We start from the raw sequence: 18,211 nt of genomic DNA, 5'->3' as shown, positions 1-18,211 counted from the left end.
GACAGGCGGACGGGTTAGAGCGGTGGCAGGCAGACGGGTTAGAGCGGTGACAGGCGGACGGGTTAAGTGGAGTCTTAGGCGGACGGATTAGAGCGGTGACAGGCGGACGGGTTAGAGCGGTGACAGTCGGACGGGTTAGAGTGGAGTCGCAGGCGGACGGGTTAGAGCAGTGGCAGGCGGACGGGTTAGAGCGGTGACAGGCGGACGGGTTAGAGTGGAGTTGCAGGTGGACGGGTTAGTGCAGAGACAGGCGGACGGGTTAGAGCGGTGGCAGGCGGACGGTTTAGAGTGGAGTCGCAGGCGGACGGGTTAGAGCGGAGTCGCAGGCGGACGGGTTAGATCGGTGACAGGCGGACGGGTTAGAGCGGTGGCAGGCGGACGGGTTAGAGTGGAGTCGCAGGCGGACGGGTTAGAGCGGTGACAGGCGGACGGGTTAGAGCGGTGGCAGGCAGACGGGTTAGAGCGGTGACAGGCGGACGGGTTAAGTGGAGTCTTAGGCGGACGGATTAGAGCGGTGACAGGCGGACGGGTTAGAGCGGTGACAGTCGGACGGGTTAGAGTGGAGTCGCAGGCGGACGGGTTAGAGCAGTGGCAGGCGGACGGGTTAGAGCGGTGACAGGCGGACGGGTTAGAGTGGAGTTGCAGGTGGACGGGTTAGTGCAGAGACAGGCGGACGGGTTAGAGCGGTGACAGGCGGACGGGTTAGAGTGGAGTCGCAGGCGGACGGGTTAGAGCGGTGGCAGGCGGACGGTTTAGAGCGGTGGCAGGCGGACGGGTTAGAGTGGAGTTGCGGGCGGACAGGTTAGAGCGGTGGCAGGCGGACGGGTTAGAGCGGTGGCAGGCGGACGGGTTAGAGCGGTGGCAGGCGGACGGGTTAGATTGGTGACAGGCGGACGGGTTAGAGCGGTGGCAGGCGGACGGGTTAGAGTGGAGTCGCAGGCGGGCAGGTTAGAGCGGTGACAGGCGGACGGGTTAGAGCGGAGACAGGCGGACGGGTTACAGCGGTGACAGGCGGACGGGTTAGAGTGGAGTCGCAGGCGGACGGGTTAGAGCGGAGTCGCAGGCGGACGGGTTAGATCGGTGACAGGCGGACGGGTTAGAGCGGTGACAGGCGGACGGGTTAAGTGGAGTCTTAGGCGGACGGATTAGAGCGGTGACAGGCGGACGGGTTAGAGCGGTGACAGGCGGACGGGTTAGAGCGGTGACAGTCGGACGGGTTAGAGTGGAGTCGCAGGCGGACGGGTTAGAGCGGTGGCAGGCGGACGGGTTAGAGCGGTGACAGGCGGACGGGTTAGAGTGGAGTTGCAGGTGGACGGGTTAGTGCAGAGACAGGCGGACGGGTTAGAGCGGTGACAGGCGGACGGGTTAGAGTGGAGTCGCAGGCGGACGGGTTAGAGCGGTGGCAGGCGGACGGGATAGAGCGGTGACAGGCGGACGGGTTAGAGCGGAGTCGCAGGCGGACGGGTTAGAGCGGTGACAGGCGGACGGGTTAGAGCGGAGTCGCAGGCGGACGGGTTAGAGCGGTGACAGGCGGACGGGTTAGAGCGGTGACAGGCGGACGGGTTAGAGCGGTGACAGGCGAACGGGTTAGAGTGGAGTCGCAGGCGGACGGGTTAGAGCGATGGCAGGCGGACGGGTTAGAGCGGAGTCGCAGGCGGACGGGTTAGAGCGGTGACAGGCGGACGGGATAGAGCTGTGACAGGCAGACGGGTTAGAGCGGTGACATGCGGACGGGTTAGAGCGGTGACAGGCGGACGGGTTAGAGCGGTGACAGGCGGACGGGTTAGAGCGGTGACAGGCGGACGGGTTAGAGCGGTGACAGGCGGACGGGTTAGAGCGGTGACAGGCAGACGGGTTAGAGCGGTGACAGGCGGACGGGTTAGAGCGGTGGCAGGCGGACGGGTTAGAGTGGAGTCGCAGGCGGACGGGTTAGAGTGGAGTCGCAGACGGACGGTTTAGAGCGGTGACAGGCGGACGGGTTAGAGCGGTGACAGGCGGACGGGTTAGAGCGGTGACAGGCAGATGGGTTAGAGCGGTGACAGTTAACTCCAGGTTTAGGGTCCACTCTCCAGATTCAACAAAATTGCTCTGCAAGGCTGCCCCTAATATGTGCCTGGTTTCAGGAGACCACAGTGTTCCTTCATCTTGGGTTCCTGATATCGGTGAGGGATGAGATAAGAGCATGAGAAAATACCTGGAGAAGAGGGAGCTGGGGAGTTGGTGAACAGGGAAGAGCATTCTAATCACTATGAACTGAAGTTATTAACATCTCTGCCAAGAGAAATAGGTGCCTACTTTTCACCTTGTCGAGGCTTCACATAACTTCATACACCTCCATCTCTGGTACTTCTGTCCACAAGAAAACAGCTATGCAAAAATCTTGGGCACATACAGTGCCTATAAGAAGTATTCAACCCCTCCTCACCCCACACACACCCCAGAAGTTTTGATACACTGGTATTGAACCACAGTGTATTTAATTTGACTTTCTTTTACTCTGATCAACAGAAAAAGACTTGTGTCAAAGTGAAAAAAGATCTCTGCAAAGTGATCTAAATTAATTACAAATATAAAATACAAAATAATCAATTGCTTCAGTATTCAGCCCCTTTAATATGACACACCAAATCATCACTGGGTCAGCCAACTGGTCTTAGAGGTCATAATCAATTAAATGAAGATCACTGTGTCCAGACAAGGAGCTTCAATTGATTGTAGTAAGAATACACCTGTATCTGGAAGGTCCGACTGCTGGTGAGTCAGTATCCTGACAAAAACTACACCATAGAGACAAAGGAACTCTCCAAGCAAATCCACGAAAAGGTTGTTGAAAAGCACAGGTCAGAGATGGATACAAGAAAATTTCCAAGTCACTGAATATCCCTTGGAGTACAGGTAATCATTAAGAAATGGAAAGAATATGTCACAGTTGTATATCTGCCTGGAGCAGGCCATCCTCAAAAACTGAGTGACCGTACAATAAAGGGTCTAGTGAGGGAGGCCACCAAGAGACCTATGACAACACTGGAGGAGTTATAAGCCTCAGTGGCTGAGATGGGAGGGACTGCGCATACAACAACTGTTGATTCACTGTGATTCACCAGTCACAGCTTTATGGGAGAGTGGCACAGAGAAAGCCACTGTTGGAAAATACTCACGTGAAATCTCGGCTGGAGTTTGCCAGAAATCAGCTGGAAGAGGGTTCTTTGGATTGATGAAACCAAAATTGAGCTTTTTGGCCATCAGACTAAATGAAAACTGTGACTTAGGAGAAGATTTGATTTTCAGCAAGCAAAGCTACACAGGAATGGCTTAAAAACAACAAAGTTAATGTCCTGGAGTGGCCAAGTCAGAGTCCAGATCTCAATCCAATTGAGAATTTGTGGCTGGACTTGAAAAGGGCTGTTCACTTCCAATCCCCATGCAATCTGACAGAGCTTGAGCAGCTTTGTGAAGAAGAATGGGGGGAAATTGCAGTGTTCAGATGTGCAAAGCTGATGGAAACCTATTCACACAGACTCAAGGCTATAATTGCTGCAAAAGGTACATCTACTAAGTATTGAGTTGAAGGGGTTGAGTAATTATGCAATCATTATGTATTTAATAATTGTGATAAATTTAGATCAATTTGTAGAAATTTATTTTCACTTTTCTGTTGATCGGTGTCAAAAAAGCCAAATTAAGTCCATTGTGATTCAATGTTGTAAAACAAGAGAACATGAAAACTTTCAAGGCGCTGTATATATGGCTAGATTGTCTAAGACTTTAGCACAGCACTGTAGTAATTTTACGTTTTGCACTGTACTGCTGCAGGAAAAAAACAAATTCCCTGACACGTGTGAGTGATGATAAACCTGATTCTGATCTGGGTCTCTATTGTGGACTGAGAGTGGGAAGGGGGCAGGGAGAGAGGAATCATGGTTGGGAAAAGGGGAAGGGAGAGGGGAGGGAGTAGGAATCAAATGACCTTGCCTGGTGCCTGAACTCTCACCAACCACTCACCCCTGACACTCCTTCTCTGCCCCCTGTCCCACACCCCTCCCATGGCACTCAACCCTCGCCATTCCCAACATCCTTTGCTCCCATCCGAATTACAAACTCGCTCTCCGCTCCACGTTGACAAATACAGTACTGTGTACAAGTCTCAGGCATCCTGGTTCCACAGCCTCAGAAACCTAGGACCGGCTGCTCAGAACTGAGATAAGGAGAAATGTACTTACTTGAAGATGAATATTTGGAGGCTGTGGAGACTCGGTATTGTGTCTACTTTGAACATGAAATAAATCAAGAGAGTACAGAGCATAGTAGCGTAACAATATTAGAGCGCCAACGGCACAGGTTCAATACCCACCACTATGCCACTATCTGTAAGGACTTTGCATGCCCTCCCCGTTTGCAAAGACCTACTGGTTAGTAGGTGAATCGGACACATGGGTGTAATTGGCTGGTATGTGCTCATTGGGCCAGAAGGTCCTGTTATCATGCTGTCTCTCTGAATCAGTGGTTCACGGACCTCTTACTTAATGGCATTGGTCCATGACATTAAAAAAGGTTGCTCTAAATAAAATTGTGCAGGGAGTCCTGGAAGAGGGTGTCGTAGTTGAAGATCTGTTCTGAGAAGGGTCAGATGCTTATTTCTCCTGCTCCCTTTCCAAATCTTGATGACCAATATCTCTGGCTCTTGAGGGCCTGTTAGCATACAGAGAGTGCTGCAGTAAGGCAAATTGGCTCTTTGTGGTTCTCACTGGACATGACATCATGGATGCTGTGAGGATTGCCCTTGTGAGTGTCCTGACTCAGGCAGTACAGCTTCCGGTTAAGGAGCTGGCCACTTGGAGAGTCCTGACCAGGTAGTACAGCTTCTGGTTAAGGAGCTGGCCACTTGGAGAGTCCTGACCAGGTAGTACAGCTTCTGGTTAAGGAGCTGGCCACTTGGAGAGTCCTGACCAGGTAGTACAGCTTCTGGTTAAGGATCTGGTCTCTTGGAGAGTCCTGACCAGGTAGTACAGCTTCTGGTTAAGGAGCTGGTCTCTTGGAGAGTCCTGACCAGGTAGTACAGCTTCTGGATCAGGAGCTGGCCACTTGGAGAGTCCTGACCAGGTAGTACAGCTTCTGGTTAAGGAGCTGGTCTCTTGGAGAGTCCTGACCAGGTAGTACAGCTTCTGGTTAAGGAGCTGGTCTCTTGGAGAGTCCTGACCAGGTAGTACAGTTTCTGGTTAAGGAGCTGGTCTCTTGGAGAGTCCTGACCCAGGCAGTACAGCTTCTGGATCAGGAGCTGGTCTCTTGGAGAGTCCTGACCAGGTAGTACAGCTTCTGGATCAGGAGCTGGTCTCTTGGAGAGTCCTGACCAGGTGTACAGCTTCTGGATCAGGAGCTGGCCACTTGGAGAGTCCTGACCAGGTAGTACAGCTTCTGGATCAGGAGCTGGCCACTTGGAGAGTCCTGACCAGGTAGTACAGCTTCTGGGACAGGATCTGGCCACTTGGAGAGTCCTGACCAGGTAGTAGAGCTTCTGATTAAAGAGCTGGTCTCTTGGAGAGTCCTGACCAGGTAGTACAGCTTCTGGATCAGGAGCTGGCCACTTGGAGAGTCCTGACCAGGTAGTAGAGCTTCTGATTAAAGAGCTGGTCTCTTGGAGAGTCCTGACCAGGTAGTACAGCTTCTGGGTAAGGATCTGGTCTCTTGGAGAGTCCTGACCAGGTAGTACAGCTTCTGGGTAAGGAGCTGGTCACTTGGAGAGTCCTGACCAGGTAGTACAGCTTCTGGTTAAGGAGCTGGCCACTTGGAGAGTCCTGACCAGGTAGTACAGCTTCTGGTTAAGGAGCTGGCCACTTGGAGAGTCCTGACCAGGTAGTACAGCTTCTGGATCAGGAGCTGGCCACTTGGAGAGTCCTGACCAGGTAGTACAGCTTCTGGTTAAGGAGCTGGTCTCTTGGAAAGTCCTGACCAGGTAGTACAGCTTCTGGATAAGGAGCTGGCCACTTGGAGAGTCCTGACCAGGTAGTACAGCTTCTGGTTAAGGAGCTGGTCACTTGGAGAGTCCTGACCAGGTAGTACAGCTTCTGGGTAAGGAGCTGGTCTCTTGGAGAGTCCTGACCAGGTAGTACAGCTTCTGGATCAGGAGCTGGTCTCTTGGAGAGTCCTGACCAGGTAGTACAGCTTCTGGATCAGGAGCTGGTCTCTTGGAGAGTCCTGACCAGGTAGTAGAGCTTCTGATTAAAGAGCTGGTCTCTTGGAGAGTCCTGACCAGGTGTACAGCTTCTGGATCAGGAGCTGGTCACTTGGAGAGTCCTGACCAGGTAGTACAGCTTCTGAATCAGGATCTGGCCACTTGGAAAGTCCTGACCAGGTAGTACAGCTTCTGGATCAGGATCTGGCCACTTGGAAAGTCCTGACCAGGTAGTAGAGCTTCTGATTAAAGAGCTGGTCTCTTGGAGAGTCCTGACCAGGTAGTACAGCTTCTGGGTCAGGAGCTGGTCTCTTGGAGAGTCCTGACCAGGTAGTACAGCTTCTGGTTAAGGATCTGGTCTCTTGGAGAGTCCTGACCAGGTAGTACAGCTTCTGGTTAAGGAGCTGGTCTCTTGGAGAGTCCTGACCAGGTAGTACAGCTTCTGGATCAGGAGCTGGCCACTTGGAGAGTCCTGACCAGGTTGTACAGCTTCTGGATCAGGATCTGGCCACTTGGAACTGACAGAAAGGGAAAGATTTTGAAAAAAATGTCATGGATCTCTCAGATCTTTCTCTCAGAGCCGTGGAAGCTCAATTAATGTGGATGTTAAAGATTCACATCCATAGGTTTTTGGTCATGAAGGACTCAGAATCAGAATCCAGTTTATTATCACACACATGTCGCAAGATTTGTTGTTTTGTGACAACCATACAATGGAATACATACATAAAAATAAATAGATAAATAAAGCAGAAAGAGAGCAAAGTGGTAAGGTGGTGCTCATGGTTTCACGGATCATTCTGAAACCTAGTGATGGAGGGGAAGAAGCTGTTCCACAAACATTCAGGCTCCTGTACCTCCTTCCTGATGGTAGTAATGAGAAGAGGGCCTGTCCTGGATGGTGAGTGTCCTTCAGGCACCATCTTTTGAAGATGTCCTCGCTGGTGGGGAGGGTTCTGCCCATAATGGAGCTTGCTGTGTGTACAGCTTTTTTTTTTCAATCCTGTGCATTGGAGCCTCCACAGCGAGCAGTCAGAATCCACAGTACGTCTGTAAAAACTTGCAAAAGTCTATGTTGACACAGCAAGTCTCTTCAAATGCTACATGGAGCATAGCCACTTGCAAGCCTTCTTCTAAGGTAGGATTGAATAGGATTCAGACTCGCTGGGCCACACGGGCTTGTCTTCTTAATCCTCTGGCTGCTTTTCCAGAACCACCCACCTCCCCGTATGGAATTGGAAGAACGTTTGCCCTTCACAGCCCCACAACTCTGTCCCTGCTCCACGACCAGCTTCTGTACCTTTCTCCCACCTCTGCAGCCTGCCATTACCTTTCGAGAACTACTGCCCTCCCACAAGGAAGTACACGCAGTGGTTGGTCACTTTATTCACTACCTGCTGTACCTAATAAAGTGGCCACTGAGTGTCTGTTTGTGGCCTTCTGCTGCTGTCGCCCGTCCACTTCAAGGTTCGACGTGTCGTCTGTTCTGCACTCCACTGTTGTAACGAGGGGCGACTTGTTACTGTTGCCTTCCTGTCAGATTGAAACAGTCTGAACATTCTCCTCTGACCTCTCTCTCATTAACACATATTCACTCACCAGGTGTTTTCTTCACTTTTTCAAACCATTGTCTCTAAACTCTAGATTCTGTTGTGAGTGAAGATCCCACCCCGTCCGGCACCAGCCATCATTCCACGGTCAAAGTCACTTGGATCCCATTTCTTCCCCATTCTGATGTTTGGTCTGAACAACAACTGAACCTCTTGACCGTGTCTGCATGCCTTATGCATTGTAGCTGCCATATGATTGGATAGTTACATTAACGAGCTGGTGTACATAGTTAAGTTTCTGTTGAGTGTATAATAAAAATATAAAATGAAGCTAAAACTAGAGAGAGAAATGGTAACAACAACACACACAAAATGCTGGTAGAACACAGCAGGCCAAATGTTCTACCAGCATTTTGTGTGTGTTGTTGTTTGAATTTCCAGCATCTGCAGATTTCCTCGTGAGAGAAATGGTTTTCACTTTTCCATTCGATCTGACAATGCTTTTCTCATTATTAATCGTGTATGATGACAACACCACGGCCAGATAGAGTTGGGTAATTCCTGTCATTCGAGCACGAAAACCACACTGAGACTGATTTTGTGCATTGAATTTCTACCATTTTTTTGTGGAGAGATTACCCAATTGAGGTTGCCATGGTTCATCCATTGATAAAAGGAACCAATGACTTGAAGCATTCATCTATTTCCATCCTCACAGTTGCTGTCTAACCTGCTGAGTGCTTCCAGTATTTTCAGAGTTTCTGCATTTTGCTTTCAGATTTCTGTCACTTCCATTTTTCTCTGCTCTTTCAGTAACTCAGTCATTGTTGAACCAGCCTGCTGATCTCATTGCTGTCTCAGGATCAGAATCAGAGTTATTCTATTGACTTATAGTTACTTATTTTTTATTTCTGTAGAGGCACAGCATGGAATAGACCCTTCTAGCCCTCGAGCCACGCCACCCAGCAACCCACCGAATTAATTCTGAGCCTAATCAGGGGGGGGGGGGGCATTTTACAATGACCAATTAACCTACTAACCAGTATGTCTTTGGACCATCAAAGGAAACTGGAACGCCCGGAGAAAACCCACACATTCCGCAGGGAGGATGTGCAGACTGTGTGGCCGGGTACACCTCAAATGCCATCTATAAATTTGCTGATGATAACAACCATTGTTGGCAGAATCTCAGATGGTGACCAGAGGGTGTACAGGAGCCAGATATATCGGTAAGTTGAGTGGCGTTGCAGCAACAATCTTGCACTCAACATCAGGAAGACCACAGAACTGATTGTGGACTTCAGAAAGGGGAAGATGAGGGAACATGCACACATCCTCATAGAGGGATCAGTAGTAGAGAAAGTGAGCAATTTCAAGTTTCTGGTGTCAGCATCTCTGAGGACCTAACCCAGACCAAACATATCGATGTAGCTATAAAGAAGGCAAGACAGCGGTTATACTTCATTAGGAGTTTGAGGAGATTTGATATGTCACCTAAAACACTTGCGAACTTCTACGTTTGTACCGTGGAGTGCATACTAACTGGCTACATCACTCTCTGGTATGGGGCCACTACTGCACAGGATCAAAGTAAGCTGCAGAGAGTCCTAAACATATTCAGCTCCATCAAAAAGGCAGCGTCCATCATTAAGGACCCCCACCACCCAAGCCATGCCCTCTTCCCATTGTTACCTTCGGGGAGGAGGTACAGGAACTTGAAGGCACACGCTCAACAATTCAGCAACAGCTGCTTAGCCTCTGCCATCAGATTTCAGAATGGACATTGAACCCATGACACTACCTCACTACTTTTTTAACTATTGTGTGTGTGTCTGTGTCTATGTGTATATATATTATTTACCATCATTCAGTTTTTTCTCTCTAACATCATAGTACTGCTGCCGTAAAGTTAATAAATATCATATCATGTGCTGGTGATATTAAACCCGATTTTGTTCCTGATTCCTTATAGACGACACCGGAATTGAACTCCAAACTCCAACGCCCCGAGTTGTAATCGTGTTGTGCTAACTACTGAGCATAATGTGAAATGTATTGTTTTGGGGCAGCAGTACATAAGAAATACAATTAATATAAAATATAAAAATACATACTGGAGTTAAGAGGTATTATACAATATTAGAGCACCAACGACACAGGTTCAATACCCACCGCTATGCCACTGTCTGTAAGGACTTTTCACACTCTCCCCATTTCCAAAGACCTACTGGTTAGTAGGTGAATCGGACACATGGGTGTAATTGGCTGGTATGTGCTCATTGGGCCAGAAGGTCCTGTTATCATGCTGTCTCTCTGAATCAGTGGTTCACAGACCCCTTACTTAATAGTATTGGTCCATGGCATAAAAAAAGGTTGCTCTAAATAAAATTGTGCAGGGAGTCCTGGAAGAGGGTGTCGTAGTTGAAGATCTGTTCTAAGAAGGGTCAGATGCTTATTTCTCCTGCTCCCTTTCCAAATCTTGATGACCAATATCTCTGGCTCTTGAGGGCCTGTTAGCATACAGAGAGTGCTGCAGTAAGGCAAATTGGCTCTTTGTGGTTCTCACTGGACATGACATCATGGATGCTGTGAGGATTGCCCTTGTGAGTGTCCTGACTCAGGCAGTACAGCTTCCGGTTAAGGAGCTGGCCACTTGGAGAGTCCTGACCAGGTAGTACAGCTTCTGGATCAGGAGCTGGCCACTTGGAGAGTCCTGACCAGGTAGTACAGCTTCTGGTTAAGGAGCTGGCCACTTGGAGAGTCCTGACCAGGTAGTACAGCTTCTGGTTAAGGAGCTGGCTACTTGGAGAGTCCTGACCAGGTAGTACAGCTTCTGGATCAGGAGCTGGCCACTTGGAGAGTCCTGACCAGGTGTACAGCTTCTGGATCAGGAGCTGGCTACTTGGAGAGTCCTGACCAGGCAGTACAGCTTCTGGATCAGGATCTGGCCACTTGGAGAGTCCTGACCAGGTAGTACAGCTTCCGGTTAAGGAGCTGGCCACTTGGAGAGTCCTGACCAGGTAGTACAGCTTCCGGTTAAGGAGCTGGTCTCTTGGAGAGTCCTGACCAGGTAGTACAGCTTCTGGATCAGGAGCTGGCCACTTGGAGAGTCCTGACCAGGTAGTACAGCTTCTGGTTAAGGAGCTGGCCACTTGGAGAGTCCTGACCAGGTAGTACAGCTTCCGGTTAAGGAGCTGGTCTCTTGGAGAGTCCTGACCAGGTAGTACAGCTTCTGGTTAAGGAGCTGGCCACTTGGAGAGTCCTGACCAGGTAGTACAGCTTCTGGTTAAGGAGCTGGCCACTTGGAGAGTCCTGACCAGGTAGTACAGCTTCTGGTTAAGGAGCTGGTCTCTTGGAGAGTCCTGACCAGGTAGTACAGCTTCTGGATCAGGAGCTGGTCTCTTGGAGAGTCCTGACCAGGTAGTACAGCTTCTGGATCAGGAGCTGGCCACTTGGAGAGTCCTGACCAGGTAGTACAGCTTCTGGATCAGGAGCTGGCCACTTGGAGAGTCCTGACCAGGTGTACAGCTTCTGGATCAGGAGCTGGTCACTTGGAGAGTCCTGACCAGGTGTACAGCTTCTGGATCAGGAGCTGGTCTCTTGGAGAGTCCTGACCAGGTGTACAGCTTCTGGATCAGGAGCTGGTCTCTTGGAGAGTCCTGACCAGGTAGTACAGCTTCTGGATAAGGAGCTGGTCTCTTGGAGAGTCCTGACCAGGTAGTACAGCTTCTGGATCAGGAGCTGGTCTCTTGGAGAGTCCTGACCAGGTAGTACAGCTTCTGGATCAGGATCTGGCCACTTGGAACTGACAGAAAGGGAAAGATTTTGAAAAAATGTCATGGATCTCTCAGATCTTTCTCACAGAGCTGTGGAAGCTCAATTAATGTGGATGTTAAAGATTCACATCCATAGGTTTTTGGTCATGAAGGACTCAGAATCAGAATCCAGTTTATTATCACACACATGTCGCAAGATTTGTTGTTTTGTGACAACCATACAATGGAATACATACATAAAAATAAATAGATAAATAAAGCAGAAAGAGAGCAAGGTGGTTAGGTGGTGCTCATGGTTTCACGGATCATTCTGAAACCTAGTGATGGAGGGGAAGAAGCTGTTCCACAAACATTCAGGCTCCTGTACCTCCTTCCTGATGGTAGTAATGAGAAGAGGGCCTGTCCTGGATGGTGAGTGTCCTTCAGGCACCATCTTTTGAAGATGTCCTCGCTGGTGGGGAGGGTTCTGCCCATAATGGAGCTTGCTGTGTGTACAGCTTTTTTTTTTTCAATCCTGTGCATTGGAGCCTCCACAGCGAGCAGTCAGAATCCACAGTACGTCTGTAAAAACTTGCAAAAGTCTATGTTGTCACAGCAAGTCTCTTCAAACGCTACATGGAGCATAGCCACTTGCAAGCCTTCTTCTAAGGTAGGATTGAATAGGATTCAGACTCGCTGGGCCACACGGGCTTGTCTTCTTAATCCTCTGGCTGCTTTTCCAGAACCACCCACCTCCCCGTATGGAATTGGAAGGACGTTTGCCCATCACAGCCCCACAACTCTGTCCCTGCTCCACGACCAGCTTCTGTACCTTTCTCCCACCTCTGCAGCCTGCCATTACCTTTCGAGAACTACTGCCCTCCCACAAGAAGTACACGCAGTGGTTGGTCACTTTATTCACTACCTGCTGTACCTAATAAAGTGGCCACTGAGTGTCTGTTTGTGGCCTTCTGCTGCTGTCGCCCGTCCACTTCAAGGTTCGACGTGTCGTCTGTTCTGCACTCCACTGTTGTAACGAGGGGCGACTTGTTACTGTTGCCTTCCTGTCAGATTGAAACAGTCTGAACATTCTCCTCTGACCTCTCTCTCATTAACACATATTCACTCACCAGGTGTTTTCTTCACTTTTTCAAACCATTGTCTCTAAACTCTAGATTCTGTTGTGAGTGAAGATCCCACCCCGTCCGGCACCAGCCATCATTCCACGGTCAAAGTCACTTGGATCCCATTTCTTCCCCATTCTGATGTTTGGTCTGAACAACAACTGAACCTCTTGACTGTGTCTGCATGCCTTATGCATTGTAGCTGCCATATGATTGGATAGTTACATTAACGAGCTGGTGTACATAGTTAAGTTTCCGTTGAGTGTATAATAAAAATATAAAATGAAGCTAAAACTAGAGAAAGAAATGGTGTTGACTTTTCCATTCGATCTGACAATGCTTTTCTCATTATTAACCGTATGATGACAACACCACGGCCAGATAGAGTTGGGTAATTCCTGTCATTCGAGCACGAAAACCACACTGAGACTGATTTTGTGCATTGAATTTCTACCATTTTTTTTCTGGAGAGATTACCCAATTGAGGTTGCCATGGTTCATCCATTGATAAAAGGAACCAATGACTTGAAGCATTCATCTATTTCCATCCTCACAGTTGCTGTCTAACCTGCTGAGTGCTTCCAGTATTTTCAGAGTTTCTGCATTTTGCTTTCAGATTTCTGTCACTTCCATTTTTCTCTGCTCTTTCAGTAACTCAGTCATTGTTGAACCAGCCTGCTGATCTCATTGCTGTCTCAGGATCAGAATCAGAGTTATTCTATTGACTTATAATTACTTATTTTTATTTCTGTAGAGGTAAAGCATGGAATAGACCCTTCTAGCCCTCGAGCCACGCCACCCAGCAACCCACCGAATTAATTCTGAGCCTAATCGGGGGGGGGGGGGGGGCATTTTACAATGACCAATTAACCTACTAACCAGTATGTCTTTGGACCATCAAAGGAAACTGGAACGCCCGGAGAAAACCCACACATTCCGCAGGGAGGATGTGCAGACTGTGTGGCCGGGTACACCTCAAATGCCATCTATAAATTAGCTGATGATAACAACCATTGTTGGCAGAATCTCAGATGGTGACCAGAGGGTGTACAGGAGCCAGATATATCAGTAAGTTGAGTGGCGTTGCAGCAACAATCTTGCACTCAACATCAGGAAGACCACAGAACTGATTGTGGACTTCAGAAAGGGGAAGATGAGGGAACATGCACACATCCTCATAGAGGGATCAGTAGTAGAGAAAATGAGCAATTTCAAGTTTCTGGTGTCAGCATCTCTGAGGACCTAACCCAGACCAAACATATCGATGTAGCTATAAAGAAGGCAAGACAGCGGTTATACTTCATTAGGAGTTTGAGGAGATTTGATATGTCACCTAAAACACTTGCGAACTTCTACGTTTGTACCGTGGAGTGCATACTAACTGGCTACATCACTCTCTGGTATCAGGATCACTACTGCACAGGATCAAAGTAAGCTGCAGAGAGTCCTAAACATAGTCAGCTCCATCAAAAAGGCAGCGTCCATCATTAAGGACCCCCACCACCCAAGCCATGCCCTCTTCCCATTGTTACCTTCGGGGAGGAGGTACAGGAACTTGAAGGCACACGCTCAACAATTCAGCAACAGCTCCTTAGCCTCTGCCATCAGATTTCAGAATGGACATTGAACCCATGACACTACCTCACTACTTTTTTAACTATTGTGTGTGTGTCTGTGTCTATGTGTATATATATTATTTACCATCATTCAGTTTTTTTCTCTCTAACATCATAGTACTGCTGCCGTAAAGTTAATAAATATCATATCATGTGCTGGTGATATTAAACCCAATTTTGTTCCTGATTCCTTACCGACGACACCGGAATTGAACTCCAAACTCCAACGCCCCGAGTTGTAATCGTGTTGCGCTAACTACTGAGCATAATGTGAAATGTGTTGTTTTGGGGCAGCAGTACATAAGAAATACAATTAATATAAAGTACAAAAAGACATACTGGGGGGAGGGGTTAAGGGGAGGGGGGGAAGGGATATATACTTTTTTTTCCACTCTTGTAATTACTTAAAAAAGCAATTAAATAAAATTTCCAAAAAAAAAGACATGCTGGACTAAAGAGGTAATGTTCATGGGCAACACAATAATCTGATGGCACAGGCAGGGAAACGCTCTCAATTGTTGAGTGAGTACCATCAGCACAACGGCAGTAACGAGAAGAGGCACAGTGGCACAATGACCATTTTGTATCACAAAAGGCTCTCTTTTCTTCTAATTCGTGTTTTTCCACGCATAATTTATGCTGATCGTTAATGTTTCTTGTAGAACCATAGAACACTACAGTACAGAAAACAGGCCATTTGGCCCTTTGTCTGTCGAAACTTTATTCTGCTAGTCCCATTGACATGCACCCAGTCCATAACCCTCCAGACCTCTCCCGTCCATGTATCTATCCAATTTATTCTTAAAACTTAACAGTGAGCCTGCATTTACCACGTCAGATGGCAGCTCGTTCCACACTCCCACCACTCTCTGAGTGAAGAAGTTCCTCCTCATGTTCCCCCTAAACCTTTCCCTTTTCACCCTAAAGCCATGTCCTCTCGTATTTATCTCTCCTAATCTAAGTGGAAAGAGCCTACTCGCATTTACTCTGTCTATACCCCTCATCATTTTGTAAACCTCTATCAAATCCTCCCTCATTCTTCTACGCTCCAAGGAATAAAGTCCTAACCTGTTCAATCTTTCCCTGTAACTCAACTCTTGAAGACCTGGCAACATCCCAGTAAATCTTCTCTGCACTCTTTCAATCTTACTGATATCCTTCCTGTAATTCGGTGACCAGAACTGCACACAATACTCCAAATATGGCCTCACCAATGTCTTATACAACCTCACCATAACATCCCAACTCCTATACTCAATACTTTAATTTATGAATGCCAGGATGCCAAAAGCCTTCTTTACAACCCTGTCTGCCTGTGACGCTACTTTCAGGGAATTATCTATCTGACCTCCCTTTGTTCCTCTGCACTCCTCAGTGCCCTATCATTTACTGTGTACGTCCTACCTTGATCTGTCCTTCCAAAATGCAACACTTCACACTTGTCCGCATTAAATCCTATCTGCCATTTTCTGGCCCATTTTTCCAGTTGGTCCAGATCCCTCTGCAAGCTTTGAAAGCCTTCCTTGCTGTCCACAACGCCTTCAATCTTAGTGTCCTCAGCAAACTTGCTGACCCAATTTACCACATTATCATCTAGATCACTGATATAGACAACAAAGAATAGTCCCAGCACAGATCCGAGACGCACCAGACTATCCTGATGTACGCATCTTTGCTGCCCTGATGTTCCAGGGTTGAGTCAAGAGCCAATGAGGTGGCATCTGCTGTGGATCTGATGCTCCGGTGGGCAAATCGGAGCGGATGCAAGTTGTCTCTCAGGCAGGAGCTGATATGTGCCTGCGTCGCTGCCGCAAGTAAGTTTTTCATTGCACCTGTGCATATGACATTAAACTCAACTTCAAAACAACACACACAAGATGCTGGCGGAACTCAGCATCAACGGAAATGAATAAAGAATTGACTTTTTGAGCTGAGACCCTTCTTGAGGGCTGGAAAGGAAGGGGAAGGCGCTAGAATAAGGTGGGGGGAGGGGAAGGCGGGTAGCTAGAAGGTGATGGGTGAAGCCAGGTGGGTGGGAAAGGTGAAGGGATGGGGAGGAAGGAATCTGATAGGAGAGAAGAGTGGATCATGGAAGGAGGAGGGGGCCCAGAGAGGTGATAGGCAGGTGAGAAGAATTAAGAGAGCAATGTGGGGAATAGAAGAAGAGGGGAGGGTAAGGGTAGTGTTTTTTTTTGCCCGAAGGAAAAAATTAATACTCATGAAATCAGGTTGGAGGCTACCTAGTTGCTTTGGATTTCCAGCAAATGCAGACTTTCTCATTTTTATGTTTTCAACTTCAAGTTAGAATGCACCTTGAAAGCCAAAAAAATGAACGCCCATTCGATGGTTTGGGCCAGTGTTTTTCAGCGAGCTTACCTGATATGGTGACTGTAACGCATTTTGAGTTTGTAAACGGTCCTCCCCGCGTGGATCAACCGTGTCTCTGGCAGAGGGTACATGAAGGCTTTCAAGCCCATTATGCCGTTACTACAAGGAGACAGGAAAGAGACATTAGCATTCCCTAAATTCATCTGGGGCTCTCTATGCCCAATCTTATCTCAAAGTCCATGGTGCCCACCTCCACCTGAGACCATCACAGATCTGTGCATCCAAGGTCGAGGCCCCAACCCATCAACCTGAATTCCAGAATTAAGTGTGAAGAAACCAGCCCGGGCAGAACCCAGCTCTTACACACTGCCACACGTGCCCAGCCTACCCCATACCATGGCCCAGCCATACACCCCTTCCCAGTGCCCAAAGCTACCCGAGGGAGACACACACGATCCAAGTGCCCAGCCTTACCCCAGGGGGCCTCTTACCCCATCCCAGTGCCCACCCTTGCCTCAGAGGGCCTTATCCACCTCTTATATGGTGCACTCCTTATATCTCACCCCAGTGCCAAGCCTCACTCCATGGGCATTTTTACCACATCCCAAAGCCCAGCCTTACCCACCACAGTGTTCATCCTTACCCCAGGGGGTCTAAATACCCATCCCAAAGCCCAGCGTTACCCCGGGGGGCTTTATCACCATCCCAAAGCCAAGCATTACTCCAGGGAGCCTTATACCCATCACGGTGTTCAACCTTACCCCAGGGGATCTAAATGCCCATCCCAAAGCCCAGCGTTACCCCGGGGGGCTTTATCACCATCCCAAGGCCAAGCGTTACTCCAGGGAGCCTTATACCCATCACGGTGTTCAACCTTACCCCAGGGGATCTAAATGCCCATCCCAAAACCCAGTGTTACCCCAGGGGGGCTTTATCACCATCCCAAGGCCAAGCGTTACTCCAGGGAGCCTTATACCCATCACGGTGTTCAACCTTACCCCAGGGGATCTAAATACCCATCCCAAAACCCAGTGTTACCCCAGGGGGGCTTTATCCCCATCCCAATGCCCATCCTTACCCCAGGGAGTCTAAATACCCATCCCAAATCCCAGCACTACCCCAGGGAGCCTTATACCCATCCCAGTGTCCATCCTTACCCCAGGGGGCCTGTTACCCCATCCCAGTGCCCACCCTTACCCTGTCCCCCCCCCCCCCCCCCGGGGCCATTTTTCCCTCAGTTTTAATGTGTCCACATCAGACCAGGTCCTCAGGGTGCCCGGACTCACAGCTGGCGCCTGGCCGAGTGAGGGTGGGAGGGGAGGAAAGGCGAGACGTTCACTTCAAACCCGCGGAAGCGCCGCCGCCATTTAAACTTTCCCGCCGACTCCGCTGAGGGCGCGCTGGCCCCGCCCACTGCTGTCAGTCACACGTCAGCCCTGAGCCCCGCCCCTTGCCCTGAACCGGGCCGCACACTGGCCCCGCCCCCTGCTGTCAGTCACACGTCAGCCCTGAGCCCCGCCCCTTGCCCTGAACCGGGCGGGCCGCCCACTGGCCCCGCCCCCTGCTGTCAGTCACACGTCAGCCCTGAGCCCCGCCCCTTGCCCTGAACCGGGCGGGCCGCACACAGGCTCCGCCCCTGCCGTCAATCAGAAACGCTCAGCCCCTCCCC

At 49.3% G+C, this 18,211-nt stretch overlaps 1 protein-coding gene across 1 annotated transcript in view; it reads right to left on the bottom strand.

The window, feature by feature from the left end:
• LOC140717584 (uncharacterized) overlaps window positions 1-17,892 on the bottom strand; it is an 86,581-nt gene extending 68,689 nt beyond the window's left edge. Inside the window, exons 1-2 of the mRNA XM_073031158.1 lie at window positions 17,829-17,892; window positions 16,591-16,701 (exon numbers count right to left, since the gene is read on the bottom strand). Of these exons, the coding sequence (XP_072887259.1) occupies window positions 16,591-16,691 (101 nt within the window). The 5' untranslated portion in view covers window positions 16,692-16,701; window positions 17,829-17,892. The remainder of the gene's footprint in view (window positions 1-16,590; window positions 16,702-17,828) is intronic.
• Between the last annotated feature and the right edge of the window lie 319 nt (window positions 17,893-18,211).

This window comes from Hemitrygon akajei, chromosome 28 (assembly GCF_048418815.1).
Source record: "Hemitrygon akajei chromosome 28, sHemAka1.3, whole genome shotgun sequence".
Classification (NCBI taxonomy): Eukaryota; Metazoa; Chordata; class Chondrichthyes; order Myliobatiformes; family Dasyatidae; genus Hemitrygon; species Hemitrygon akajei.
The sequence above is the reverse complement of the archived record's forward strand: the minus strand, read 5'-3'. Positions and strand labels throughout refer to the sequence as shown.